Genomic DNA, 25,720 nt, shown 5'->3' on the forward strand with positions numbered 1-25,720 from the left:
TTAGTTGTAAATCGCTGCTTGAGCTAGCTGGTCAAGCTGCATGCACTCCCGCTCTACTGCCGAAATTACCCACTACCTTTCAGTGCCAAGTATGTATCTGAGATAACTATACATCTGGACTTGGGGAGTAGTGAGCTTGGGGACTCAGGCGACGAGAGTCGACTCCAGGATAACGCTAACATTGAAAAATCCATTTTATTTGTACAGCTACCTAGCCACCGCATAATGAAAAACAACGTTCTTGTCGTGACTTGAAGTCAGCAAACCTCATCCGGATAATGCCGGTCCGGCCTGTTTCTGCCCATTGATCAAGCCTTCAAGGTGCTCCTCAAAAATTCGATGTACAACTTCAGAACTTGACAATTGTAATTGACACAGCGACAGCTCTATGGCAAGCGTGAACCATCCGCGATACATTGGTTGTATTACATCTCCGCGCAGAACATGCTACCGCCGCGTGTTTACAACCCTTTGAAGAAACGTCGATGTCGCCCGACGAAACCGATGGACAAGGACAGGAACAGTCACGAATTGGCTTGCATCATACCACCTCTGCGAATTTGCAAGTTACTGGACGACTGATTCCTTCCGCTGGAATTCCTCAAGGTGTGTCCATCCACGCAGGGAACCTCATTTTCGGCGGTTCTACAACAAGTGGGACTTATTTATGGAGATAGCTTTGATATGCTGATAATGTACTTTGCAGGCTCCCAGCGTTCGTTCGTTGTCATTAAGAATATAGGCGAAGGCTCCTTTGGATCAGTCTTCCTTTGTGACTGGCATGGAAAACTACCATATGAAGTGCCACCCTCTACCACCCATAAAGTTAATGGTGTCGCGAAGCCGGAATGGATAGGTATGCGTTTGGTGGCCGTAAAGAAACTCAAGCGAAGGGTTGAACATGGTTGGGACGAGTGCCAGAATCTCAAGGAGCTCAAGGTTCAGTGAATCTTCTGGCACCCCCAGCCGTCCTCTTAAATCCATCACAGGCACTACGTGCATTGACCCCACATCCATGTGTCGTCCCTCTCTATGATTCCTTTCTCTCAAGTGAAACTTCGGAGCTATACTTAGTCTTTGAAGCTATGGAAGGAGACTTATACCGTTTCATGAGAGCCCGGAAGGGGCGTCCATTGGCCATTGGCCTTTTGTGTTGCATCTTGAAACAGATAGCATCTGGACTACACCACATCCACTCTTCGGGTTATTTCCATCGTGACCTGAAACCTGAGAATATTCTCTTCACTACCTCAGGGCTCTTACAATCGCAACCAGATGATGGCGAACAGAAGGACTGTCGCAGTTATCTGCAAGATTGCAGATTTCGGCTCTGCAAGAGAGATATCGAGCGCTCCACCTTACACAAAGTATGTCTCAGCTCGGTGGTATCGCGCCCCTGAGGTGCTGCTCAGGCAGAGAGACTATTCTACACCTGTGGACATGTGGGCACTCGGGACGATCATGGCAGAGCTGGTAAACTTGAAGCCCATATTCCCTGGTTCTGAAGAACTCGATCAGATAAGCCGAATCATCATAATACTCGGCGACCCTACAGATCATGGGGTGGACGAACATGGAAGGTCTTACGGAGGTGGCCCATGGCCCCTTGGCGTGGAATTGGCAAAGCGTCTTGGCTTCGCATTTACTCGTGTTGGTTATGCATCCGAGTGTGCAGAGTATTGACTGACTTGTGATGCCCCAGACTGAACCGAGGGATATGCATGCGATATTCAACAAGAAAATACCTCGCGAACTTGTCAACTGCATCTCTGATCTCCTCAAGTTTGACCCCAGCTTGCGCCTTACGAGCCAACAGTGTCTTGCGCATGAGTGTCTCAGGGAATGTCCGCAGGAAAATCTTTCTTGCGTGGTCCCTAAGCCAAAATTAACTCTCGACAAGTTGTCAATAGAAGATGATTCGCACATGATCAACGCAATGTCGGAGCTGACAGTTGGTGAGGCTCTCGTCTTACATGCGATTCATGCTAATCCTCATCCCTTCAACCTCCAGGCATGAAATAGGCTTTGTAGCACACTGGAACAGTATATCCGATAGATTGTTATAAATTTGTGTGTTGTTACTGTGTAGAACACGTTCAAATCATCCCTTTGTATTGTTCACAATCTTATCCTTACCACCAGTAGACCGTCAAACAGGGACCAAGGCCAAGGTGAACAACTGCCAGGACTTGTATATGACGTATCTATCCACTAAAAGATCATTGAAAGTAGACTTTCGAATGAATGAATACTTTGCCGCTAGCAGAGTAGGCGCTCGCGGAGTTGGAAGACAAATCACAATCACATGGTCATTTCATTGCTCTATGTCAGCTTCGTCATCATCATGACCTTTCGAATTACAACATGACCAGCCTCGAGAGCAAGTACATCAAAATCTCCAGTCCTGCTCCGCATGTGTTATTGTTAGAGTTAAACAGGTAGACACTGTGTATATGCATCTCTCGAGTCTCACGTTTTGACAAAACTTTCCATTCCAGACCTCCAGTCAACGCATTCAGTACAGAGTAAGTATCTCCAATTTCTGCAACTGTTAGTGCCCACTTCACATGATCGTGCAGATTTTTGAAGGAGTACGGATGTACATTCGACGCACTCTCAAGGCATCCAGATGACATCCGCGCTGTCGTCCTTTCGTCCGCACTTTCCAATATATTCTCTGCAGGGATCGACTGTAAGAGCTCCATCTAATCAGACCAATATCTTACCAATATCTGACCTTTAAAATAGTCCAGGGACTCGTGAACCTAGGTGCCAACGACACCATAGACCCCGCACGTCGCGCCCTTCTCATCCGCGACGACGTCCTCGACATCCAACACGCCGTAACAGCACCAGAGCGGTGCCCAATTCCCGTCATAGCAGCAGTGCATGGGATCGTGGTTGGTCTGGGGATAGACATCATCTCCGCGTGCGACGTCCGATATGCAGCATCAGATGCGAAATTCTCTATCAAGGCTCGTTAGTTCACATGGCTCCTCGGTCGGTTGTTTGATGAAGGCTGCTGTGTTTTTCTTCTTCCAGGAAGTCGATATGGGGCTGGCGGCTGATGCTGGGACGCTAGCCTATTTACAGAAGATTACGGGGAATGTTTCATTGGCTCGCGAGCTGGCGTATACTTCACGGACGTTCTCGAGTGACGAAGCGGAGAAACTTGGCCTTGTTTCTAGGGTCGTTCAAGGGGGGAGGGATGCAGTCGTGGCTGCAGCATTGCAATTGGCCAAGGATATCGCTTCGAAGAGTCCTGTTGCAGTGTCTGGGACAAAGCGCCTCCTCCTGCACGCCAGGGATCATAGGTATGAGTATCTGTCAACGCTTTTGGATTGATTCATCGTTTTGTGATAGCGTCGCTGAGAATTTGGAGTACACGGCAACTTGGAATTCAGCTGCGCTTCAGGCTATGGTTAGTTCATCGACTGTTTGTTTTTCACGTTTTTAACATGAAATACCATGCTAGGACTTGAAGCAGTCGGTCAAAGCGGGAATGGCCAAATCAAAGGAGTCCCCGAAGTTCTTGCCGTTAAGGCCCAAGCTCTAGTTATCCGAGTGCGCTATGTTTCAGTCTCTACGCCTTTCCCGATCTCTTCCGCTAATGATAATTTGGAATTTACATTTGACATGATATGAAAAATACAAATGAGTTTTTCGAGATACTACATGTGCACCAGCCTAAAACCTGCACCCTGTTATCCGTTGTTTTCTCCAGCTCACATCCTGTGGCCGAGGTTGACGTGTACAGACTTCACGGCAGTGTAGCTGATAACATATGAGTTTGTGCTGATATACCATAGACGCAACACTCACTTAGCGAGAGCATACTCTCCAAGCTCACGACCAATACCGCTCTGCTTGAAACCGCCGAATGGTACGTTCGAGTGCAACGAGTTAACACAGTTGATCCATGCAGTTCCAGCCTTGAGTCTGTGCGCAGTGTTTATAGCACGGTTCAGGTTCTGGGTGAACACAGCAGCAGCAAGACCGTAAACTGTGTCGTTTGCCTGCTTGATCACATCTTCCTCATCCTTGAACTTGATGACAACACCGACAGGACCGAAAATCTCCTCTTGGACGATCTTCATCGATGGGTCGACATTGGTGAAGATGGTAGGCTTGATGAAGTAACCCTCGCTTCCATGACGCTCACCGCCAATCTCAACCTTGGCACCGGCTGCCTTTCCGGACTCGATGTAAGACATGATACGCTGAAACGTGTATCAGATCAATGGTTACGAAAGTGTTTCACGACATACGTTGAATTGAATCTCTGAAACCTGAGGACCCTGGAACGTTTCAGGGGCAAAGGGGTCGCCGACCTTGAGTGACCGAGTTTTCTCCGTGAAACGCTTGAGGAATTCATCATAGATGCCTTCTTGTACGTAGATACGCGAGCCTGCGCAGCACGTCTGACCGTGGTTCCAGCTGGTGAAACATGAGTGTGGTTCGCATGACAGCACGCTATACTCACAAGATACCGAAAGCAGCCCAGTTGACAGCTTGTTCGATGTCTGCATCGTCAAAGATGATGTTTGGACTCTTTCCACCGAGCTCGAGGGTGACGTTCTTGAGATTGCTCTTCGCAGCAGCCTCCATGATCTTGCGACCGACGAGGGTTGAGCCAGTGAAGGCGACTTTCTCTATCTTCATATGCGAAGAGATGGCATTACCGGTAGTGTTTCCGTAACCAGCGAGGACGTTGACCACACCGGGTGGGAAGCCAGCCTCGTTGATAAGGTGGCACATTCGAATGGCAGTCAGGGGTGTGAATTCTGAGGGTTTTAGAACGATGGTGTTACCGCAAGCGAGAGCAGGGCCAAGTTTCCAGGCCATCATGAGCACTGCGAAGCGGGTGAGTCCATGACACAAAAGGGAGTGATGTCTACGCACATGGGAAATTCCATGGGATGATTTGACCCTATGACACGAGGATAAGAGAAAAATCTAGAAGCTGAGATTAAGTGGGCTTACAACGACACCGATGGGCTCGTGACGAGTGTAGGTAAGCTTGTCCTCAGTGGTCTGGTCAATTGTCAGCGAATGAGCGAAATTGATTGTTGAAAAGCTTCAGACCTCTTGTACTTGACCAGTAACCTTATCAGCCCAACCAGCATAGTAGCGAAGACAATCGATGGAACCAGCAACATCGACATTTCTTGCCCAATTGAAAGTCTTGCCTGGCGAGTATTGGTCAACGATTTAGATAGCTTATACTGATCGGTGCGGATGCTAACCATTGTCCAATGCTTCCAAAGCGGCAAGTTCGTCGGCATTCTTTTCCATGATAGCAACAAGCTTTGAAATCAAAATGCTACGCTGAGCACCAGGGGCATGAAGACCCCAGGTGGTGTCAAAGGCTGCATGGGCAGCTTCGACGGCAAGGTCGACATCCTTGGCGGTAGCCTCGGCTACTGAGGTGATTACCTTTCCATTTGCTGTGGATCGAGTTCATGTAAGATGGTGAACATAAAGATCAAGAGACGTACTCGGGTTGATGACACTAAAAGTGTTTATATCAGTAAGTGATTGATTATAAGCGACAGGGGCTGATCATACTCAATAGTGGTATTGTCTGATCCATCCTGGAACTGGCCGTTAATGAAGAGACCGGTGTTGAAGGATACTTTCCCTTTGTAAGTGGGTTCGTTGAACTGGTGAGTGAATGTAGTGGGCATGATGGATTGAATTTCGCACTCGCTTGATATGTGTATATATATAGGAGCGGAGTACCATTACTAAATTAAATACTGTGGGGCCCAAACTTACAAATCCGAGTCTCACTTGAACTTCATCGTCATACAACGCCCTGGCAGTGTAAGGTTGTTCAATTTTGCCTGATGATATAAGTAGTCTGCGAGCTTGGCTTTGATTGCTTGCACCTGGTTTGCTATCGAGGTACTGTGAGTGAGGGCCAACTCATATATTCATATTCAGACACTAGTCCTTTCTTAGCTGCCAGCGTCACCTGATGATTGAGCATATGATCCCGCTCACATGGCACCGCATCCGCATCCGTTTCATCTGTCATGCCAGTCCGGCATTTGAATTTTTTTCGCAGGGTCTCCCGTTCACTTCAATTCGCCTTTCTTCCTCGCTCGGTTTATACTAGAAGCTACGACAGGTGACCAAGCCTCGCAACTTCTCGAGGGTAGATTCCTGATATCGATTAAGGGTGAAACGTGTCGTTTTGATTCCACCACGTCCCGTACGTTATTGTTACGTGTCGTTCTTTCCACATCTAGCCTGATGATGACCGCTCTTTCCTTTTGCTGTACGTCTTCTGCGTCCACTTATTGCCATCGAAGGATGAGATTTCAGACATGACACGATTAACACGACCAATGAGCTTGCGAGTCGATAACTATTGATCTGGGGCTTTGTAAGCTGGTATATACGCACGGCCCCTCTATGGTGTCCCCTTTTTGCCTGTTCGTCAGCCAAAGTTTAGTCATCCACCCACCTCCCTTGATCTCACCAGCGTGTTTTGGTTCAGTCTTGTCCCTTCGCGGTCCCCTTCATCCCAAGTTCAAAGCGAAATGATGTTGAAAGTTCGCTTGTTCTGAAGACTTCAACGTCAATGGTCTTGAAACAATTGCGTCCTCTAATGGTGTTGCAATGGCGGCTAGTCCAAGATTACACTTTGAAACCATACACAATTTACTGGTGTACGTCTCAATCTACCGTTGTTCCTGTCGTTCACTCACAGTTCTGCTAGTTGTGGAGTTATAGAGTTATTTACGACTGTGAGAGAGAGAGCCTTACTCGTAACGAATCGTGTAGTGCGCTTGAAACACATTACTCGAGGAAACTGCGAGACGTCAAGTACAACCGAAGTCCACTAATGCCATTTCTCTCCGATCGAAACATATATTTCAATTTCCTGTGCTGTCAGTGATTTCGAGGCATGCACGTGTGTATGAAGCCAGCGCTTGAACCTGGCTTACTATGGATGAATTGATGGCGCAAGTGGAAGTTCGAGCGCTTCCATACCTGTGGCAGAGTTTAATGGAATGGGTCACCGTGGACAAAATACGTGCTGAAGCGCAGACTCTAGATATCTTTGGCCCCTCAGAGTTGTCGGCGTTGAGGCGACTAAAAACGGCGGCAGCGGATATCCCTGACTTTCCAGTAGGCGCCAGTAACGGACACTTGTGGCGAGACTTAGTGAACAGCCTGCCTCGTCGAATTCGTCAGTTCGCAACAATTTGTCAATTTTCTCGATACAACAGATACGTGATAGACACTGACCAACCAACTCTTCCTCAGACCAATATATGAATACATACGAATAACAGAAATAAAATATTCATAGTACCACCACGTCCTGAGATTGGACGGTATATGAACAAGGACGAGGATTCAGATACAGACGGTTCTGACAACTGTATGCTCTCACCTTGGATCCGTGATGATGTTTGATTTCGACTTGGAGCAAGAGGAACCCGCTGGAGCCTCGCTGTGGAACATTAAACGAATCGGGCGAGATAACAGAACAAAATTGTGAATTTCTAAGAGATTGTACAGTGGAGCAGATGGTGGTCGGTAGGTGACTCGAGTCTACCTCTAAGTGACGCAAAAGCGTCGGAATATATGGGGAAACATCATGTGACGTTAATTTAGTAAGCGTGTAGTAGTAAGCATCCAGCTTACACCCTGAGGGGAACAGTGCCTAAAATCCCACACCTCTCGACTTCTACATCAGTGCTACATGTTATAATATAGCAGCGGTACTCAGTGTTCCATGACCTCCAGCATACATCTTACTCTCAAGTGTTATGACAAGATTCGTACCTGGCCATTTCAATGACTCCCCTCTGCCCTTGAGAGATAACCCGAGTCACCTAGAACGCCCCCAGGACATAAGACGGATAAACCTCCTGATTAGTGAAATGCTACAAGTTGCCGTCAATAGTATGTGTCACATCTATCTTCATTTAGCACGTACCGACGATTTCACAAAGCAATTCTGGCGACACTTTATTTTGTCGTTATTCTGGTGTTTTGTATTGTGACAGACTCCATGCCAGACCCGCTCGATAATACCTTCCAAGCCTTGGGTGAGGAGCCAAGTCAACCAGAACAACCTCAGGATCCGGAAGAGACAAACCTCGTGATCAGTGACTCGGAAATGCTACAAGCCACCACCAACAGTATGGACTTATCTACCTTCACTCAGCACGTAGTACCCATGTCAGATTCCGTGTTGGATCCACTTGATGATACCCTCTCGGCATTTGGGGAGGAGTCTAGCCACCTGGACCTGGGAGAGACGCACCTCAAGGGGGTGCTACAAGTTGTCATTACTGGTATGTCATCTCAATCTCCGTTCAGTACATATTGACGATTTTCAAGTCATTCGCGCAACTGATCTCACTCTTGGTCTCCGACGGATCCCCGTTGGCTTCCATGTAGTAGTAAAGACTGATGGCGCTGAGTACCAAACAAGCAACAAGCCTGTACACGTAGACCAGGCCGTCGTCGAGTGGCATGAGCGCATTAATCTGTAAGTTGTCCTCAACCCCGTCTGTCCCGCAGGTATCGAGAAAGACTCTAGGCCGTGCGAGCCATCTTCTACAGTTCAGATCAGTGTGTATGCCTCATTTGAATTGGGTCTCATGCTCTGTCAAGGAGAACTGCTTCGCATATTCGAGACCTCCGTCGGAGAACTACTAGATCGCAGCCAAGAATCGCGTCGTCAGTATTATTGCAAATAATGCCTGATAGATGCTAAAAATATCACAGCCATAATCTTTCAGCCAAAGCAGGACGAGGTCGTATCCGCTTGCACTTCACTGTTCATGACAGTAGAGCAGCAACTTTCTAATCAGAACGATGTCGCAGTTCTTTGCCCCCTTACTACCGTGAGCCATTAATGCAGTCTGTGATCATGATGCTGAGAGCTTACAACATATAGCCTACATCTCGCGATATGGATGCGTTAGCACTACAGACGGATGTCGGACATTGTCTTCTCGCACAATACCGCAGGACGCAGAACAGTAGGGATCTCGACCAATCTATAAACCACTTTGAACGCGCCTCGGATCTCTGCCCCGTGGACCATCCCTACCGCCATGCAGCACTGTTCAATATAGCCACTGCGAAGTTTGTTGGTTGCAAAGCTAACGGAACATACCTCGACCTCGACAAACCCATCTCTCTCTTCCAAGACACACTTGATTTGCGTCCCACTGACCATCCAGATCGACCCATCACCCAACTCTATCTTGCCATTTCTCTGTTGTCTCGCTTCGCAAAACGGGGATTTCAAACAGATGCTGACACAGCCAAAGAGTTATTGAACGAAGTCCTCCAAGTCTGCCACGCCAATAGCCACATTTACAGAGCAGCTTTGATTGCAATCGAAACATTCACTCCACATTCTGCTGGAAGCATTGATGCAAATGATCTTGGGAGGGAGCAGCCCGCCGCATCCATGTTTCCGTTATCGCCAGATCAACTTGCCGATCGAGCAGAGCGGTGTTTGCAGGGAGATGAACCATATGCCTTAGATGAAGTGATATCTCTTCATTATGATGCACTGGAATACTACAATACCGGGTATGCTTGCCCAGGGCAATTGCTACGTAGTCTGGGTGTAATGCTAATCACTCGCTTCGAGCGTCGAGGCAACGACGAAGATTTGGATCAGGCTGTCGCGCTTCACAGGGAAGCGCTGGCCTTGCGCCCGGTCGGTCATCCAGATCGGTCCATGTCATTGAATGACCTTGCAAATCAACTCGCCACCCGATTTGACCACCGAGGCAACGATGAAGACTTAGATCAGGCTATTGCGCTTCACAGGGAAGCGCTGGCCTTGCGTCCGGTTGGTCACAGAGATCGGTCCATGTCATTAAATGACCTTGCGGTTGAAATTTCCACCCGCTTTGAGCATCGAGGCAACGCAGAAGATTTGGATCAGGCTATCGCACTTTACAGGGAAGCGCTAGCCTTGCGCCCAGTCGGTCATACATGTCGGTCCAGGTCATTAAATAACCTTGCGGTTGAACTCTCCATCCGCTTTGACCACCAAGGCCACGACGAAGACTTAGATCAGGCTATTGCACTTTACAGGGAAGCGCTGGCCTTGCTCCCGGTTGGTCATACAGATCGATCCATGTCATTAAATAACTTTGCAACTCAACTCTCCACACGCTTTGACCACCGAGGCAATGACGAAGACTTGGATCAGGCTATCGCGCTTCTTAAAGAAGCGCTGGATTTGTGCCCGGTCGGTCACACAGATCGGTCCCTGCCATTAAATAACCTTGCAAATCGACTCTCCACCCGCTTTGAGCACCGAGGCAACGACGAAGACTTAGATCAGGCTATCGCACTTTACAGGGAAGCGCTGGCCTTGCTCCCGGTCGGTCACACAGGCCGGTCCATGCCATTAAATAACCTTGCGAGTCAACTCGCCACCCGCTTTGACCACCGAGGCGATGACGAAGACTTGGATCAAGCTATCGCACTTTACAGGGAAGCGCTAGCCTCGCGCCCAGTCGGTCACACAGATCGGTCCATGCCATTAAACAACCTTGCGGTTGAACTCTCCACCCGCTTTGAGCACCGAGGCGACGACGAAGACTTGGATCAGGCTATCGCACTTTACATGGAAGCGCTGGCCTTGCGCCCGGTTTGTCATACAGATCGATCCATGACATTGAATAACCTTGCAAATCAACTCTTCACCCGCTTTGAGCACAGAGGCATGGACGAAGATTTGGATCGGGCTATCGCACTTGATAGGGAAGCGCTGGCCTTGCTCCCGGTCGGTCATACAGATCGGTCCATGTCATTGAATAACCTTGCAAATCAACTCTCCACCCGCTTTGACCACCGAGGCATCGACGAAGATTTGGATCAGGCTATCGCGCTTCTTAGGGAAGCGCTGACCTTGCGCCCGGTTGGTCACACAGGTCGGTCTAAGTCGTTAAATAACCTTGCAAATCAACTCTCCGCCCGCTTTGAGCACCGAGGCAACACAGAAGACTTGGATCAGGCTATTGCACTTAACAGGGAAGCGCTGACCTTGCACCCGGTCGGTCACACAGGTCGGCCCAAGTCACTAAATAACCTTGCAATTCAACTCTCCACCCGCTTCGAGCACCGAGGCAATGACGAAGACTTGGATCAGGCTATTTCACTTAACAGGGAAGCGCTGACCTTGCACCCGGTCGGTCACACAGATCGGTCCGTGTCATTAATTAACCTTGCAGCTAAACTCTCCACCTGCTTTGAGCACCGACACAACAAAGAAGACCTCGATGAATCGCGAGAGAATTTGCGCTATGCATTGACACTGTTGACGCAACATGATCCTCGTCAATTATTAGTCCATAGGTTACTAGCTGATGTCTATCTCTTGTTCCATCGATCGGGACTTGACGGCATTGGCCCAGGCGAAGATATGGACGGTCTGAATGCTGCTATGGATCATTTCAAGGTAGCAGCAAATGTTATCTCAGGAGGCTCGCTATCTCGTCTGCGAGCAAGTCTACTCTGGGTTATTAATGCTCGTCAACATTCACATGCCACTGAACTGGAGGCATATGCAACTTCCATGCAACTCCTGGACGTTTACATGTCCGCGACGGCTTCAGTATCGTCTCGTCACAATATCATGAAGAATTTCCCAAATACACTTGCCGTGGATGCTGCATCATGTGCTCTTCGTAGTGGTGATGTGTGTCGCGCTGTTGAGTTGTTGGAACAAGGCAGGACTATCATCTGGACCCAGATGACACGACTCCGCACGCCTCTTGATAGTGCCCAGACACGCGGCAGTCACGCAGCGGCCCTGATGAAGAGGTTCAGAGACCTCAGCTCCCTCCTCGAGAAACCTCCCGCGAACTATACAGAAGTAACCCCAAGAGTTGATGTAGAAGCAGAAGAAACCCGGTACAGAAGTCTAGTGCAGGACTGGAATAGAGCTGTAGAAGAGATCCGGAAGATCGATGGCCTGTCTCACTTCCTCCTTCCTCCCTTATTCTCTGATCTTCAAGATGCAGCCTGTGATGGCCCTATCATCATGCTTATCGCAAGCAAGTCATCTTGCCATGCCATTATCATCCCGCACAAACAACCTCCGATTAACATTCAACTCCATACCAATGTTGAGAAACTTCTGAGATTGGTAAACGCACTCCAGGAGGCAGTTCCAAAGGAGGCCGGTCCTAAAGGGAACCAAACAGCGCTTATAAAGGCTTTGAGAAAGTTGTGGGACGACGTCGCCTGCCCAGTAGTCGAGAGTCTGAACGGATTTGCACGACGAGGTTCCCGAATATGGTGGTGCCCGACGTCTCTCTTCAATTTCCTGCCGTTGCACGCTGCTGGCGAGTACAAGGCAAAGGGAAAGTCCGTTTCGCAGCAGTATATCTCTTCATACACGCCATCGCTCGCAGCGCTGATGAAGGCTCGCGGAAGTTATGATAGGTCCCCGTCGGTGCCCTTTGTTGCCATTGGTCAGGATTGCCCAGCTGGTGCCTCCTTCACTTTGGATGCTGTGGAGCCTGAGCTGGAATTGGTGCGGAGACTTTTACCCCCTCCCCCAGCTTCTTCCTTCTCCAAAATAACCAGTATTGATGCCACGAAATCGAGAGCACTGTGCGCATTGCAGGATAATACTTGGCTTCATTTTGCGTGTCATGGGACACAGGCATACAAAGAACCCTTCAAGTCAGCCTTTCTCATGCGCGACGAACCGCTTTCACTTCTCGATATCACACAAACGGATCTGTCTCGACATGAATTTGCATTTCTTTCTGCCTGTGAAACTGCAGTCGGTGACCATTATACTCCTGACGAAGTGATACACCTAGCGGCTGGCCTGCAATTCGCCGGGGTTAAGAGTGTTATTGGGACATTATGGAAGGTCAACGATAATACTGTGCAGCGATTAGTCGAGGCATTCTACAAAAACTTTTGCGGGGATGGTACAATGAATTCTAAACGAGCTGCCCGGGCGCTGCACCGAGCGGTCCAGTCGTTGGCTTGTGACACAGACATACCCTTGGACCAGCGCATAGTGTTCGTGCATATTGGCATATGATCAATTCTGTGCGTCCTCTCGCCTTGTTGATTAAAGCCTTCTTGAGCCAAACTGACGTCTTCACGTGTAGCATCTAGTCATGATCACGCGCAACCTGCTGTCAAGGACTTTGTTATTCAAACTTTGAAACTGTATACCTCCACGACATGTACACCCGATTTCGACTTCAATTTGTATTTTCTGGCTTGTTACCTCAGATCACTGATGATTAGTGGGTAAGGATGAAGTTACACTGATCTGGCATAGCGCCTGGACACAATTTACGATGGACGTGATAGTCGAGTGTCTGAATTGCGTGATTTGTGACTTACTGCTTGTTGTAAACCTTAATACATTATAGCAGGTTTCCCGCTTTCCCGTGGCTCTACCTGCTCGCGTCCTACCGTGAGCTAACGCTCGGACCAGCTCGGCTACCGTACAAACTAAAAGCTTCGAACGAGAGCAACGTAGAAAGTCAAGGATAACTACACGCTCGATAACGTCGTTTCAGGGGAGAACACAAGAACCTCGCAACATAGCTCTTTCAATTTTTAATTATCATACAAACAACGTCTGCAATGGACGTGACGTTCTCTACGAATACGGAGGTGGCGCCCATCACATGGTCACTCTCAAAGTATCGACTTTCCGGTCTATTGTTCCTATGCCTAAGATTCTATCAGCCTCTGGTGACCCTGCAAGAGAGATGTCTTTTCGCAGAGAGACTTTGACCGGCGAGACGCCTTCATTGTACGCCAATGCAAAGATGACATCCATATCTGGCAGAGATGTTAAACCGACAACAACAGAATACATAAAATACAGAATTACCTTCCAACGAACGACCTGCAGTCTCTGGGAAGAAGAAATAGACTACTGGAATGATAAAAGCGTTCAGCGCAGCGAATACTGTCCAAACATTAGCCTCGTATATACGGCGCCGTATTTCATGACCTACCGATGTAAGTGCCCCATGATATATTGTTGAACGATGGACCAGTGACCATCACGACCACGAAATTGAATATCCAATTCGAAGCTGTGTAACAAGATGTCAGAACCTAATGTGAATAGACAAAGGGACTAGATACATGTGCTCAGGGCATTGGCAGGTGCCCGAATTTCCAACCCGACGATTTCGGCAGGCTGACGCAGCGACATGTGAGTTTCGTGTGAATTACAGCGAGTAAGTAGCTCACGTATAGCCACGTCATGCCCAACCAGCCGATAGCAAAGAACGAGTTAAACACAAAAAGTAGTACAGCACTGACTACTTGTGCTCCCGTGCCTTGTATACTGCCGAGAACGGCAAGTAATATCATAGTGATGCACTGGCCCACAGCGCCAAAAAGCATGAGTTTTCGTCGCCCGATACGGTCTATGATGAAGATAGCTATGAGAGAGGCAAGGAAATACTCTGTTCCATTTGCAGCCGCGATGAGACGTGAGGTAACATCCGACAGACCAAGGCGTTGAAATAGGATCGTCTAGAGTGCAAACATAAGGGATCAGCGAATTCAGAAGAAGAAGGAAGACTTGCAGCATAGCTGCAATGTAAATCACACATCAGAACATGAGTTTATATTCAAGGCAAGTACTCAACTATGTAATCAGGTTGATCCCCGTAATTTGTTGAAAGCACTGGTTGATCACTCCTAGACAAGCTCTCCTGAAATGTTGGCTCCGACCGCCAACGAGAAGTTTTCTCAAAGGCGAGCGCTCGATGTTCGGTTTGCCTCCAAGGCCGCTGGAGATCCCAAAGTCCTCGATAGCAACTGCTTCCCAGATGGCATGATACGTGCGTTGAACTTCAGCATCGTCTGGGGCTTTATTCTCGAGCGCCGATATCACTGCTATTGCCTCTGCGGTTCGGTTTTGCTTCACAAGCCTAATCACTGTTATCAGAAACATGCAAGGTAGACGAATTAACACTGATTACCATCTTGGTGATTCAGGAAGCTGAGGAAACCGGTCAGATAGGAGAGTGAGAATAAAATATAGTTGACCCACGAAACCGATTCCAAATACCATGACCAGAGCTAAAACTATCTGGAACGCAATAGGAACTCTCCACTGAGCAGAAGATCCATTCGCCCAAAAACTATGTGCTTGTGAATTGGGTGGTAGGAAAGGAAGTGGTTAACGTACAGGCCAAAATCTATCCACTTAATGCGCGCCATCAATTACGCCAATGTGTCATATTGGCGGGCTCACTTACATATCTGACAGACACATGACTTTAGGATACTGGCATAGCATGGCCACTCACGAGATCATGACACCAAAGGTAATGAGGGACCCTTCAATAAATATCAACGCGCCACGTTTTGCGGCAGACGAGAGCTCTGCGTGATAGCTAGGAACTGTAGAGGTCTGTCGAGGAACACAAGATGGAGACGGAAAAAACAAACTAAAGACGGGGGTACTGACATTCAAGCCATTTCCAATGCCGGTGACTATCCGAGCAACCACTAATTGAGCATAGCTGTAGCTGGTCGTTTGAAGAATAGCACCAATAATCATGATACATCCACCCAATGCAATTGTTTGGCGTCTTCCTAATCGATCTCCTACCCAAAGATTAGATAAAGCCCCCATGAGGCATCCGATTTCCTGTACATCCAAACACACTGAGAACCATTCGACAATATTAATTGTGGTTTTTGGCTCACATATATAGCGACAACAAAGCTTTGCAGAGTAGCGTGGTTAGGATGACTGCTATCTACTACAACCTGGGGGAAGACTTTCTCAAACTGAGATGGGTTAACAGCTATACAACAACACTTTGGCCTCGGAAGGTTACGCTTTAATGACATACCTGTCCAGCGGTCAGCAACGCAGACATAACTCCTTGGTCATAGCTGCATGCCGACAACACAGTTCGCTTAGTAGGTTATCCCAGAAAACAGGTAGTATCTGTACGAACCCAAACAACGTAAATCCAGTGCCAGCAACAAATGCGATAGAAACGGTTAATTTACGCCCACGGAGGCGAGGGGCATACGAAGCAACTTCGGCATCAAGATTAGTCTCTTCGTAGTGCTTCCTCTCTTCCCCTTCGAAGGTGCTTGAGACTGGAAGTCGGCCTGGCGTAGTCATAATAATAGGCAATAAGCGCCTTAAAATTGAAAGCGGTCAAACAACGGGTATCGCAATGAGATTAGTCCTAATTTATAGGTTAAATACGTGATGCCACAAATAGATTCATAGAAGTGGAGTATTACCTTGTGACCGAAAACTCTCATCATCATCTTGCGAACGTGATCACGGGTAATCAATGAGGCTTATAGTTGAAGTCCATTGAACGAGTGTTGAAGTGTTATATGCACATTCAGCACAAATCTTACTCGGCATTCACGGGTGACAGAAAAGATGAAATGAGTAGTCTCAAACTTGAAGCTTGAAGCCTCGAAGTAGAACGATGAGCAAAAATTGGCTGACTAAAAGATATATTATGTAAGGCGATTTTTATTCGCTACCATCACAATTGTACACTATTCATCGGTATTCATACACACGTCAATTGGGGAGCACTTACTCGTCCCCGCACCTCCAATTTCGTCTGACTCGAGCGACGCTGAAATTATCTGATAGGTTAGGCTGCCTGTCGAGCGTTAGCTCGAAGTGATACGCAAACAAGTGGAGCGAGGAGCTGTGAAGTATCCAAGTATGACGAACTCGACATTATGAAGGAAGGAGACAACCGGCGCAACCGCTCAGTTTTTCAACATCTTGATAAACTGCATGACCCGAAACCTTCACAATCACTTGCAGCATCCGGATTCCGATAGTTATTAGGCTGCTCCCAGAGTCTCAGTCTTACCATCTGCAATCTCTCGGTGATCATTACCTTTGCATAACTGCGCATTCCGGAAGGAACATTCGATCTCTGAATCAACTGGTCATTGACTTCCCACGCAGTCTTGTGATGGGCAGATTCCCGCTGGCGCAAACGCCGGGACATCGTTCTCTATACGAAAGTCTCAACGCCTATAACAACGGTGATTGTGGTCGAAGCCGAATATGGAAGACGTGAGCATATGCTTTTTTTTTCTAGAGCCATCGAATGATGACGAGTAGTCAATAATAACAAGAAAAAGAAAAGTTGCAAACGTTATAATAGCGTACGTCTTCATCTTCCAGAATGTATTGATCTCTTTATTATACCAGTTGTATTCTATGCCCGCCGCCCTTTCGCGTGTGTCACATATTTGCCTTGGCAATGTCTTTTCGGATGCCCGACCAGATTACTGCAGCCTTATCCATCACCGAGGGTATCCATAATCGAAGTTGAGCAGCTCAGATAACAAACCCGAACTTCTGGGGCAAGAACTGATGCCAGGGAGTCGGGGATAGGACTCTTACGCCGCTACGATAAGTAGAATATGCCTTTCTGATATGACATCAGAGAGCGCGCTCTCCCAACCTGAGTGTCTAAGCGAAACTTTAGCGACGCTAAGTATGTCGAGTCACATTCTTTTAAATGGTTTTGACTCGGATGCGATGCTGATGTGTAGTGCACTGGTGAACTGTAATGTCGGACTAGAATGATGGGCATGTGGCTGCTTCAATAGGGAATATTATCAGAGCTAACTCCACTGTCAGCTAGACGTGACGACAGTAATTATTATGCACGCTGTGACTTACTGGTACACTGACGAGTCGATGACCAATTCTAAAAATTTGTACATCAGCGATAACATACATTTACGAAGTACCAGCACTCAGGCCAGACGACGGCATAGGCCCGAACATCGCATATTCGTAGTCTGCCTTCACATAAACCTTTAATCAACACTAGAAGCATGGCGGGCTCCCGTGAAAGCCTGGGTACTGTTCATCGACTAGACAGACCTTCAGGCTTCAATATTTGCGTAACGCTCTCGTACAGATATGGGTTGACTGCAGCTGTCAGAATTCATGAAGCTGTGTCCTTCAAAACGTCTTAATGTGCCCAAAGTTGTCAAATTGTCATGCCATCACGGAAACCAGGGAAGGGTTCTGTCGATGAGTTATCTGTTATCATACACAGTTCGAATTCAAGAACTGACATACAGTTTTCTTCAATCTCACCAATTGGAGTATAGCACCTGTACATTCCGAATCACTTCACCAGTAGTCACTGATTTCAGACTTGACCGAGGATGTTATCAATTGGTGCTTGCCTTCGGCTAAAGTTATCACGGTAATCTCCTTGTAGGGTCGCTACGCCAATCAGTAATAGCCGACAGCCGAACAACTGCAGGCCGTTCATTTGTTGACCGTGCCTATCACCCATACGTAATGTGTAACTTGGAAAGGAACTACCCAAGCGCGTCAGCGTCTTTGCGCCATCTTCTTCTGTCTCCTCTACTTTCTCCATGTCCTCTACTAATCATTCTCGTTTTCCATTGAACACTCTTCGCTGGGGAAACATTGGTTATGGAACTCCTGGAACTAATACAACACACAGCCATAAACCCCCCAAAACACCCGCACCGATGTGAGTATCAATCGTGTTCGGAACATGCTGGTGAGCCCAGAAACGCTTATAGTTGACGATTTCTTGCCAGATATCGACATGCTGCCCCGTCGGGACCTTGGCCATGGATGGACCTCGAGTCGGACGCTATTTTAGAGCCAGAGCCTGTTTCACCAGCAGGACAGTCAGCGAGACAATTGAAATGGAGGGGATATCCTCAAAACTTGTTTGGTAACTGGATCGCCGATCGAGTTGCACGGTGTAAGATGGTCGAGAATTGTTCCAAGGACCCTCGAGAAAAATGCAGGATCTACTATGTCGATGTGCTTGAAACGGGATTGTTCAAGTCGGTTCAAGATACCCAACCACCTGTTGATGTCGATGAACGCGCTTTAAATCAGCTTTGGGATCATTTGCAGATACAGGTAAGGACTGGTTATAAGTTGTTGCAAAGTTGATCATATGTCTTCGCAGCCGAATGGCCTTCGCCTCAGGGTATTGCTTGTCGACAACATGAAACACCCCGTACTTCAGATGCTGGGAACAAGGTACCATATTCAAATTTCTTGTTGGCATGTGTTCGATGATGAATGTAAATAGGTACAACATCGAACCGTTCTTTTTCACGTCCTCATTGAACTGGATCCCTTCTCGATACCAAGAAGAAGTTGTCAAGAAAAAAGGAGATCGTACGTGGTCTTCATTGTCTATCCAAAAGCATGTCATGAATACCATCAGACATTACGGTTACTCTTTTGTTCATACGCGCGGTATCATGGGGGGTGACTCCAGCATCCTCGCATAACAAACACGTTTCCGGTGAGAGCTCTATGCCCTTGTGCAAATTTAAACTTGATTGTTTTATAGACAGTGAGAGGGCTATAGACACACAAGAGTCACTTCGTCTTCGCTCTGGTATAGTCCCTCCCCCAATTGATGGTATCATTATTCAAAGTCTTTAGTTAGCTCGTCAGCGGAAAAGTACCTCCTTCAGGACATGCTCGCTCTGCATATGATAAGATCATCCGATCCCTGTGGTAGTACTATCATATCTTATCACCCCAGTTCTCATTGGAATAGGACAACCGCAGAGCGATTGAAGAATTTAGTCCATAAAGTGGGAGAGAGCGTGTATTGGCAGAAGATATTTGAACAGTCCAGGGATCCATCATTAGTCTTCTTGGCTATCCTTTGGTATGCGCTTTACGCTTGGGACGAATCCTTGGACCATCTGTACACTCACATGAACTGGCTGGTACGCTTCTTTGTCGCTTGTGTCCTTCATTCATTCATCCATATCATTATGCAGGAAACGAATGTACTATTGACGAACGATAGCCACCTTACGACTGAGTTGCACACTATCCAGGCTCAACTACTTCATTATGCTTCACTTCTTGAGGATTTCCGCAAATCTGTGACCTTTGTTAGGAACACGCCGAGTCCTGTTCTAGAGTCCTCCGAATTTACTGAGCATGCAAGAAGAGACACGAATAAATTGATGCGCAAGGAATGCGACAATCTCCTTTCGGAAATTGACAGGCTAGGCTTCCAGTTGAAAAACATCACAGACCTTGTTCGTATGTTTGCTCCGCTTGCTTCGAGCACTATTAATTTCAATGTCCAGGCTAAAGCGACCGTGAACTTTGTTGATAGTCGACGGATGCAAGATCTGACGACAGCAACAGTCCGTGATTCGGCCGCAATGAAACAGGTAGGTTGGCATTTTAATTCGCTTGACGACACTAAATATTCTCAATAGATTTCCTATTTGACAATGATTTTCCTCCCTGCCAGCTTTATTGCAGTATGTCCAATTCCATTCTCTTAGCAATGTATCTAATAACTTTCTTCTAGTCGGTATTTGGAATGAATGTCAGGGAAATTATCACCGGTGCCACGGAAACTCTAGCCAATTATGTGACTGTTTCTGTCACATTCACCGTACTCACTGCGTGGCTTGTAGTTGCATTGCAATCTCACTCGCCGTTCCACGAGGCAGGGACTGGATTCTGGCGACGGCTTGCATGGCCGGTTACATACGTCATGAGACCCACAGGCCTGCGGCAGTCGCTCAGAAGTCAGCCCGTTTTGTAGTTATCTAGACAAGCTTTTTTTATACTAACGACATATCTCCACTTTATATCAAGTCGCACACTGGTATTGTGGCCTAACGGCTACGATTACGAGTATGGGACGGAATGTTGTTTTAGACTTATTCCCTACTTTTCTTCACTATAGATCGGCGTCGCCTGTTGCCTTTCCTCAGGGTTTTCTGTTTCGGTAGTCATTTTGGATGTATTGTACGAACTATGGGTGCAAACTCTTCAAAGTGTGTGCGTAGCTAAGTGGATTTTTCAAATCAATGTGTAGGCCTCGGATCAATACGATCAGTGTCCCGATGTGCGGCACGTGCCTGATACTTACCTAGCTACTTTTATACGTAATTGAATATTGAAGAATCATCGATTACTACTTCCGGCGTACATATTCCCAACACATTTGATATACTCATAATGAATTTCGGACTTATCCAAGTAACCCATCGTCGCTTTTCCCCAGTTGTCTCCTGCTAATTACTGTCCTCTTGGTTCAAGTTATCGTTACCTCTGTCATGGGCAGTCGGCCAGTTGATCTCGGACTCCCGGTATTCTCCTGTCAGTCGGCACTGACCAAATCTGGAGTCATGTTGTCCGACACTCCGCAGACAAATCTGTGGCTTGAACGAACTCGCCTCGATGGAATGATGTTTGGGGGTGTGTCCTACGGTGCGTTTTCCGTCGATATGTGACGTGTTCAGGAATTTAATTCACGTACTACTACTACTAGGCATATTCACTCTCCTTACAGTACAAGCCGTGGCTGCTCTGATGCAACGGCCTCGATACGGTGGAAAAATCGCAAACAATCGCATCGTGCTTTTTTTCTACATCTTTATCACGTTTGCGCTTGGGACGATAGGATATGCTGCGAACGCGAGATATACGGAAATGATCTGGATAGACCTTCGCGATATACCTGGTGGTCCGCTCGAGCTGATCGAGAAAGCACTGAATTATCGTATCAATATTATGGCATTTTCCTCGTAAGCTCCTTGTTCATCCGCCTTAAGGCCTCAAGTATTAACATCTAGTCTAGCTATTTCGTCATGGGGTGGTGTATGCAAGCTTTACTTGTAAGCCAGACAGTTCGCCATTTGAACTGGTGCAAGCTTGATGCTTGAAATACTTAGCTTCATCGATGTTTTATAATATGGTCTCGGGCATCATCAGTTATGATCCCAATGATCGCTCTCTATGTTGCCATGATTGGTGAAGTACATCATTTACCAAGCGAGAGTCATCACTGACATATTGAGCAGTAGCATCTATTCTCATCCTGATCCAGTTAAGCACTGGTATCATGCTTCTCAAGACAAACATCCTGCTTTTGTACTTCTGCATGGAAGCAGGGTTCACTTTGATCTATACGATTCTTGTGACGAGTCGTTTACTCGTCATGCGAAGCCAGATGAAGCAGGCCGTGGCAGAATACAATTCTAGCACCTACGATATCGTTGTGCGCATGCTCATCGAATCCGCCATGTTATACTCTGTCTTTTGCGTCGTTATTATAGTCGCTCTTGCGTTACATTCTGACGGCATCTTTAATCTATTTTACTTATCCATCACCAATGTTCAGGTGAGCAGACGAAAGCCTGCGTGGCTTGCATCTTTGATGCTAACTTGAACACGTCAAATTTAGGGCATTGCTCAATTGCTCATTATCATTCGTGTAGCGCGAGGGCGGGCGATCACACGCGATTGGTCGACCCACGTTACTGCGGGACATGCAGCACCTGCAGGGCCCACCTCTATAGTATTTTCAAGGACTATGTCGAATTTGACAGATGGAGTCAACATGGGGGGAATGACTACTCCAGAGCAGGACGGTGTTCCGTTGTATTCTCTTCCGAAATCGGCCAAGGCAGCCAAAGCTGAAGTGTGTATGGCATGACCTTGACTTTGTGTAAAGTTAAATCACTTATGTATTGTACTTCAACTTCATTTATACCTACTATATACCCTATTGAAATTCTTTTGCCCGTCACTATGCCCTCGTCAGCTCACGGACGTACTTAAACATAATTTCAAATTACCTTGCCACCCGGCACCGCGAGCCGTTTCGACATCTCATCACCGGTCACCCCTGCAATTCTTACTACAGTTGCGGACAGGCAAACTCGACAATTCTGGACATCCAAAAGATTGATTTTTCCTGCTGCCACAAATTATCAGAAACCCATTTTTAGTGCAGAACCCATTCATAGGGGACCAAAGCAACTTATTTGCACGAGCAGATTTTTATAAAACTGCCATATAAAGGCTTCGGACAAGTTTTGGAGACCATTCCGTTAAAATATCAACAGAATCTGGTGTCATTTTGGCGCTAAAAAGTTGGTAAGTATTGGTGTAATTGCCTCCGGTATGCCCAAAAAAGTCATAGTTATACATTTCAGGAGATCCCTTCGCTGGCTAAATCCTCTTGTGAGGCTTAGTGAGGCAAATTTGAACTTATTTTCAACTAAAAAGAGGTGAAATAAAGCTGGACACAAATAATTCTGACCAAATCCCGGTGCAGAGGACACCTTGGACCCCCAAAAGGGGTACACAACATTGCTCAAATTGCTCAGAAATTTGGCCAACCCAAAATCTTGTGGGAAAATCTCCGGTGAAGTGTTTTTAGATGTATTTTGGCTCCCTGAGTTCAAATCTGGATTGGCCCCAAAAAATTACCTTGAGGCACTACTAAAAATTGTCGAGTTTGTCTGTCCGCAACTGTACAGGATATGCAGTGCAGTTACAAACATGACAGGATACCGTTGGCTGGCGCTTCTGCAGTCAGCACGCGGACCGATGGCCCGATATCTAGATCGCCGGTTTGTTCCCAGTAGTCTTCATATGACCCATCCCCTCAGTTATCTCCAGTAGGCGCTCTCTTCGCCTGGTCTTGGATCATGCGGTAACAATTGATCTCGATGTTATCTGATGGTGTGCTTACCGTGAGCTGATTCTATAAGCTCCTGGTTTCAAATCGTTTGTAATAATCTGAGAGTCCGCCTGGCTATACTGTCTTTGCTGTTTCATTCACTCAGAGCCAATTTAAAGTATCTGCGTCTAGATCTGATGCTCAATCTAGCTTCGCTTTCATCTTATTTCAAAAACAGGGCATTGCACAATTCAAGTTGCTCATCATCATTCGAGGACGAACAATTATGAGAAATAACGAGTACATATCAATGATATTCACGAGAACGAGAACGAGCGGCACCTTCTCAATTCTGCTGCGCAGGGTCACTGCAGGTTTAAATGATGAAGCGATGACCGAAAGATTTGGATAGGCTAAAATCAACTCAATAGGCTTCCGCAGCCTGCAAGTTCTGCCAAATTTTCCGCCATCCCACAGCAACAACAATTCTGCCAAATCGATCAGAGTCTTGCCTATGAGTATATGCAGGATATAAAACCCAGAGATATCATCATCGATCATTCCATTATCACCTCAATCACCTCACACAGAAAATGCGTTTCTCCCTCGCCGTTGTCATTGCTTTGACAGTACCCATGTTTGTCAGTGCCTCAGTCCCGGGCTGTGGCATGGAGGGCGCACCTTGCCAAACGAACGGAGATTGCTGCGTAGACAAGTATTTTGTTTGTTACTATGATGGTGTGAGTATGAACTGTTAGACCTTCGCTGTGAAACCAGGATTGAATTACTCATAACTTACATGCGCGCATTAGACCGAGCAGGCGATGTGCACGAGATGGCTTAAATATTGAGTCAACACTGGCCCGAGCGGGACCGTCGCGACCGTGAGCCATGTTTCTGCCTTCGTTTGTGGTATCACATTTGACCGTGTAATATCTGGTTCGTTAATCAGTACAGTCGAAAAATTTCGTATTGCTTCGAGCAATGTGATCTGGACGTGATCGGCTGTCACGGTGCCTAGTCTTGCTTGTGGTCCACCAGACTCGAGTTTGAGAGGTTGTCGAGAGTTCGAATGTTGCTGATGCATTCGTTTTTATACATATACCTAGTCGATTGTCATGTAGATCGAGGACGGACAAGTATAGAGTGGTCGGCCAGTGTTGCTGCAGCATCTACATCTGCAGCGTTCTAATTTCTCGGGGGCTAGCCGAGTTGTGTTGGACACAATCAAACATTGAGCAGATGGCTGTCATAGCATCTGGAGTCGTGTAAACTGTCGTTGGAGTCTGGATGAGATTGAGCGTCGCAGGTCTGTTATATGTAAAGCAGGATGGTGTTCAGCTGACAGCTGCATCAACTCCTTCGGTAGTAAACACGGGTAAATGTACATGCCGTAAAAGTATGCGTAATGTGTCGATTTGTAGTTTGCATGCGAACGTACTTATCGAATAAATCTTCATTCAAAGTTGGAGCTACAGCTCTAGCCTGTTGAAGATCTTGGGGCAGGTCCATATTTCCGGATACTAATCACCCCAATTCCAAGTTTCAGCTCACCATCGCACATCACGCAGAAGAACACCAATCACCATCAATAAACAAGCCACGCCTCAGCCGCACGCAAAGCCTCATCCCATCCCTCATCCCCCCTCTCCCAAGCCTGCACGCTCTCTACCTCGTCCCTGCCCAGCTTAAACTCATTATAAAGGTGCGGGAACATGCCCTCCCCTCCACGCGGACCGCACACCTCTGCCTTTGGATCCTCCCACTTGATGTTCTTCTCGAGAGGGCCGTAAGGGATGCGGAGTATGTGTACTTTGGGGTCGTCTTTGAAGAAGAATTTGAGCGTGTTGGGGATTTGGTGGGCGGTGGAGAGGTGGATGAAGTTGGATGCCCGGTCGAGGTCGCTCACGGGGAGCCGATCAGGGAGGGGGTCGGGTGGGGCTGCTGATGATGGAATGAGCTTGTAAACATAGGTTGGACTGGCGTCTGATGGTGTGGCCATGGTGTTCTGAGAAGTTAGGCCTTAGGCTTGAGCTCGACTCTGGGGACAAATTCAGATTGTGCGATATATCAAGCGAAACAGCTTATCGCGTTTCAGGATGGACCAAAAATGGACACGAGCACATTGCACAAGTCTGGTAGCCACATGAACAGTCACGCTGAGTACACGGCGTCCGCGTCAGTAGTTGTTACAACAGATACATAGCTTGTGAGAGGTATATATAGCGCAACATAAATCCACCACA

The 25,720-nt window shown here is 47.2% G+C and overlaps 8 protein-coding genes across 8 annotated transcripts; 5 read left to right on the plus strand and 3 right to left on the minus strand.

The window, feature by feature from the left end:
* Nucleotides 1–268: 268 nt before the first annotated feature.
* On the plus strand, nt 269–2,154 carry EDB93DRAFT_1161559 (protein kinase). The gene is made up of 6 exons (XM_041450048.1): nt 269–321; nt 379–654; nt 707–939; nt 990–1,296; nt 1,322–1,955; nt 2,012–2,154. The coding sequence occupies exons 2-5, from the start codon at nt 486–488 to the stop codon at nt 1,681–1,683; spliced, it is 1,071 nt and encodes a 356-aa protein (XP_041305243.1). The 5' UTR covers nt 269–321; nt 379–485; the 3' UTR covers nt 1,684–1,955; nt 2,012–2,154.
* Nucleotides 2,149–3,671, plus strand: EDB93DRAFT_1161566 (Delta2-dienoyl-CoA-isomerase). Its single transcript, XM_041450049.1, has 8 exons — nt 2,149–2,171; nt 2,233–2,438; nt 2,499–2,525; nt 2,580–2,692; nt 2,749–2,975; nt 3,043–3,314; nt 3,364–3,421; nt 3,476–3,671. Exons 2-8 carry the CDS (start codon nt 2,365–2,367, stop codon nt 3,554–3,556), a joined length of 852 nt encoding a protein of 283 aa, XP_041305244.1. The 5' UTR covers nt 2,149–2,171; nt 2,233–2,364; the 3' UTR covers nt 3,557–3,671.
* Nucleotides 3,609–5,708, minus strand: EDB93DRAFT_1161569 (aldehyde dehydrogenase domain-containing protein). Its single transcript, XM_041450050.1, has 10 exons — nt 5,569–5,708; nt 5,499–5,512; nt 5,247–5,447; nt 5,086–5,189; nt 4,984–5,034; nt 4,903–4,930; nt 4,484–4,853; nt 4,269–4,437; nt 3,823–4,220; nt 3,609–3,774 (listed from the first exon to the last, which is right to left on the minus strand). Exons 1-10 carry the CDS (start codon nt 5,685–5,687, stop codon nt 3,726–3,728), a joined length of 1,503 nt encoding a protein of 500 aa, XP_041305245.1. The 5' UTR covers nt 5,688–5,708; the 3' UTR covers nt 3,609–3,725.
* Nucleotides 5,709–8,941: 3,233 nt separating this feature from the next.
* On the plus strand, nt 8,942–13,360 carry EDB93DRAFT_1230159 (CHAT domain-containing protein; the record flags this gene model as incomplete). The annotated part of the gene is made up of 3 exons (XM_041451276.1): nt 8,942–9,328; nt 9,437–13,071; nt 13,134–13,360. The coding sequence occupies 2 exons, from the start codon at nt 8,942–8,944 to the stop codon at nt 13,061–13,063; spliced, it is 4,014 nt and encodes a 1,337-aa protein (XP_041305246.1). The 3' UTR covers nt 13,064–13,071; nt 13,134–13,360.
* Nucleotides 13,361–13,660: 300 nt separating this feature from the next.
* Nucleotides 13,661–16,144, minus strand: EDB93DRAFT_1241862 (general substrate transporter; the record flags this gene model as incomplete). Its single annotated transcript, XM_041451939.1, has 13 exons — nt 13,661–13,821; nt 13,874–13,951; nt 14,001–14,081; nt 14,134–14,188; nt 14,242–14,529; nt 14,696–14,930; nt 14,982–15,001; nt 15,053–15,143; nt 15,312–15,415; nt 15,473–15,655; nt 15,715–15,798; nt 15,864–15,906; nt 15,972–16,144. The coding sequence occupies 13 exons, from the start codon at nt 16,142–16,144 to the stop codon at nt 13,661–13,663; spliced, it is 1,596 nt and encodes a 531-aa protein (XP_041305247.1).
* Nucleotides 16,145–18,405: 2,261 nt separating this feature from the next.
* EDB93DRAFT_1330099 (uncharacterized protein) lies at nt 18,406–20,603 on the plus strand (the record flags this gene model as incomplete). The annotated part of the gene is made up of 10 exons (XM_041455159.1): nt 18,406–18,527; nt 18,598–18,931; nt 18,981–19,054; nt 19,107–19,195; nt 19,245–19,421; nt 19,469–19,761; nt 19,816–20,082; nt 20,134–20,220; nt 20,269–20,313; nt 20,364–20,603. 10 exons carry the CDS (start codon nt 18,406–18,408, stop codon nt 20,601–20,603), a joined length of 1,728 nt encoding a protein of 575 aa, XP_041305248.1.
* Nucleotides 20,604–21,030: 427 nt separating this feature from the next.
* On the plus strand, nt 21,031–22,675 carry EDB93DRAFT_1161649 (uncharacterized protein). The gene is made up of 6 exons (XM_041450051.1): nt 21,031–21,274; nt 21,336–21,591; nt 21,645–21,681; nt 21,739–21,817; nt 21,868–22,187; nt 22,251–22,675. Exons 1-6 carry the CDS (start codon nt 21,121–21,123, stop codon nt 22,500–22,502), a joined length of 1,098 nt encoding a protein of 365 aa, XP_041305249.1. The 5' UTR covers nt 21,031–21,120; the 3' UTR covers nt 22,503–22,675.
* Nucleotides 22,676–24,757: 2,082 nt separating this feature from the next.
* EDB93DRAFT_678622 (uncharacterized protein) lies at nt 24,758–25,605 on the minus strand. Its single transcript, XM_041457082.1, has 3 exons — nt 25,029–25,605; nt 24,867–24,970; nt 24,758–24,815 (listed from the first exon to the last, which is right to left on the minus strand). Exon 1 carries the CDS (start codon nt 25,474–25,476, stop codon nt 25,063–25,065), a length of 414 nt encoding a protein of 137 aa, XP_041305250.1. The 5' UTR covers nt 25,477–25,605; the 3' UTR covers nt 24,758–24,815; nt 24,867–24,970; nt 25,029–25,062.
* Between the last annotated feature and the right edge of the window lie 115 nt (nt 25,606–25,720).

The sequence above is a fragment of the Suillus bovinus genome (assembly GCF_016758785.1).
Source record: "Suillus bovinus strain UH-Sbo-P2 chromosome Unknown EDB93scaffold_50, whole genome shotgun sequence".
In the NCBI taxonomy this organism is placed as follows: Eukaryota; Fungi; Basidiomycota; class Agaricomycetes; order Boletales; family Suillaceae; genus Suillus; species Suillus bovinus.

Excerpts from the sequence above, each read along its gene's own strand:
- EDB93DRAFT_1161559 (XM_041450048.1), top strand. The coding sequence starts at position 486 with ATGTCGCCCGACGAAACCGATGGACAAGGACAGGAACAGTCACGAATT. Across the intron at positions 655-706 it reads TTTCGGCGGTTCTACAACAA|GCTCCCAGCGTTCGTTCGTT; the intron begins GTGGGACTTATT and ends TGTACTTTGCAG. Across the intron at positions 1,297-1,321 it reads TGATGGCGAACAGAAGGACT|ATTTCGGCTCTGCAAGAGAG; the intron begins GTCGCAGTTATC and ends GCAAGATTGCAG.
- EDB93DRAFT_1161566 (XM_041450049.1), top strand. The coding sequence starts at position 2,365 with ATGACCAGCCTCGAGAGCAAGTACATCAAAATCTCCAGTCCTGCTCCG. Across the intron at positions 2,526-2,579 it reads GTCAACGCATTCAGTACAGA|ATTTTTGAAGGAGTACGGAT; the intron begins GTAAGTATCTCC and ends ATGATCGTGCAG. Across the intron at positions 2,693-2,748 it reads ATTCTCTGCAGGGATCGACT|TCCAGGGACTCGTGAACCTA; the intron begins GTAAGAGCTCCA and ends CCTTTAAAATAG.
- EDB93DRAFT_1161569 (XM_041450050.1), bottom strand. The coding sequence starts at position 5,687 with ATGCCCACTACATTCACTCACCAGTTCAACGAACCCACTTACAAAGGG. Across the intron at positions 4,854-4,902 it reads CATCCCATGGAATTTCCCAT|TGCTCATGATGGCCTGGAAA; the intron begins GTGCGTAGACAT and ends CCCGCTTCGCAG. Across the intron at positions 4,221-4,268 it reads TTTCAGAGATTCAATTCAAC|CGTATCATGTCTTACATCGA; the intron begins GTATGTCGTGAA and ends TACACGTTTCAG.
- EDB93DRAFT_1161649 (XM_041450051.1), top strand. The coding sequence starts at position 21,121 with ATGGGCAGTCGGCCAGTTGATCTCGGACTCCCGGTATTCTCCTGTCAG. Across the intron at positions 21,592-21,644 it reads AATATTATGGCATTTTCCTC|CTATTTCGTCATGGGGTGGT; the intron begins GTAAGCTCCTTG and ends CATCTAGTCTAG. Across the intron at positions 22,188-22,250 it reads TATCCATCACCAATGTTCAG|GGCATTGCTCAATTGCTCAT; the intron begins GTGAGCAGACGA and ends CGTCAAATTTAG.
- EDB93DRAFT_678622 (XM_041457082.1), bottom strand. The coding sequence starts at position 25,476 with ATGGCCACACCATCAGACGCCAGTCCAACCTATGTTTACAAGCTCATT.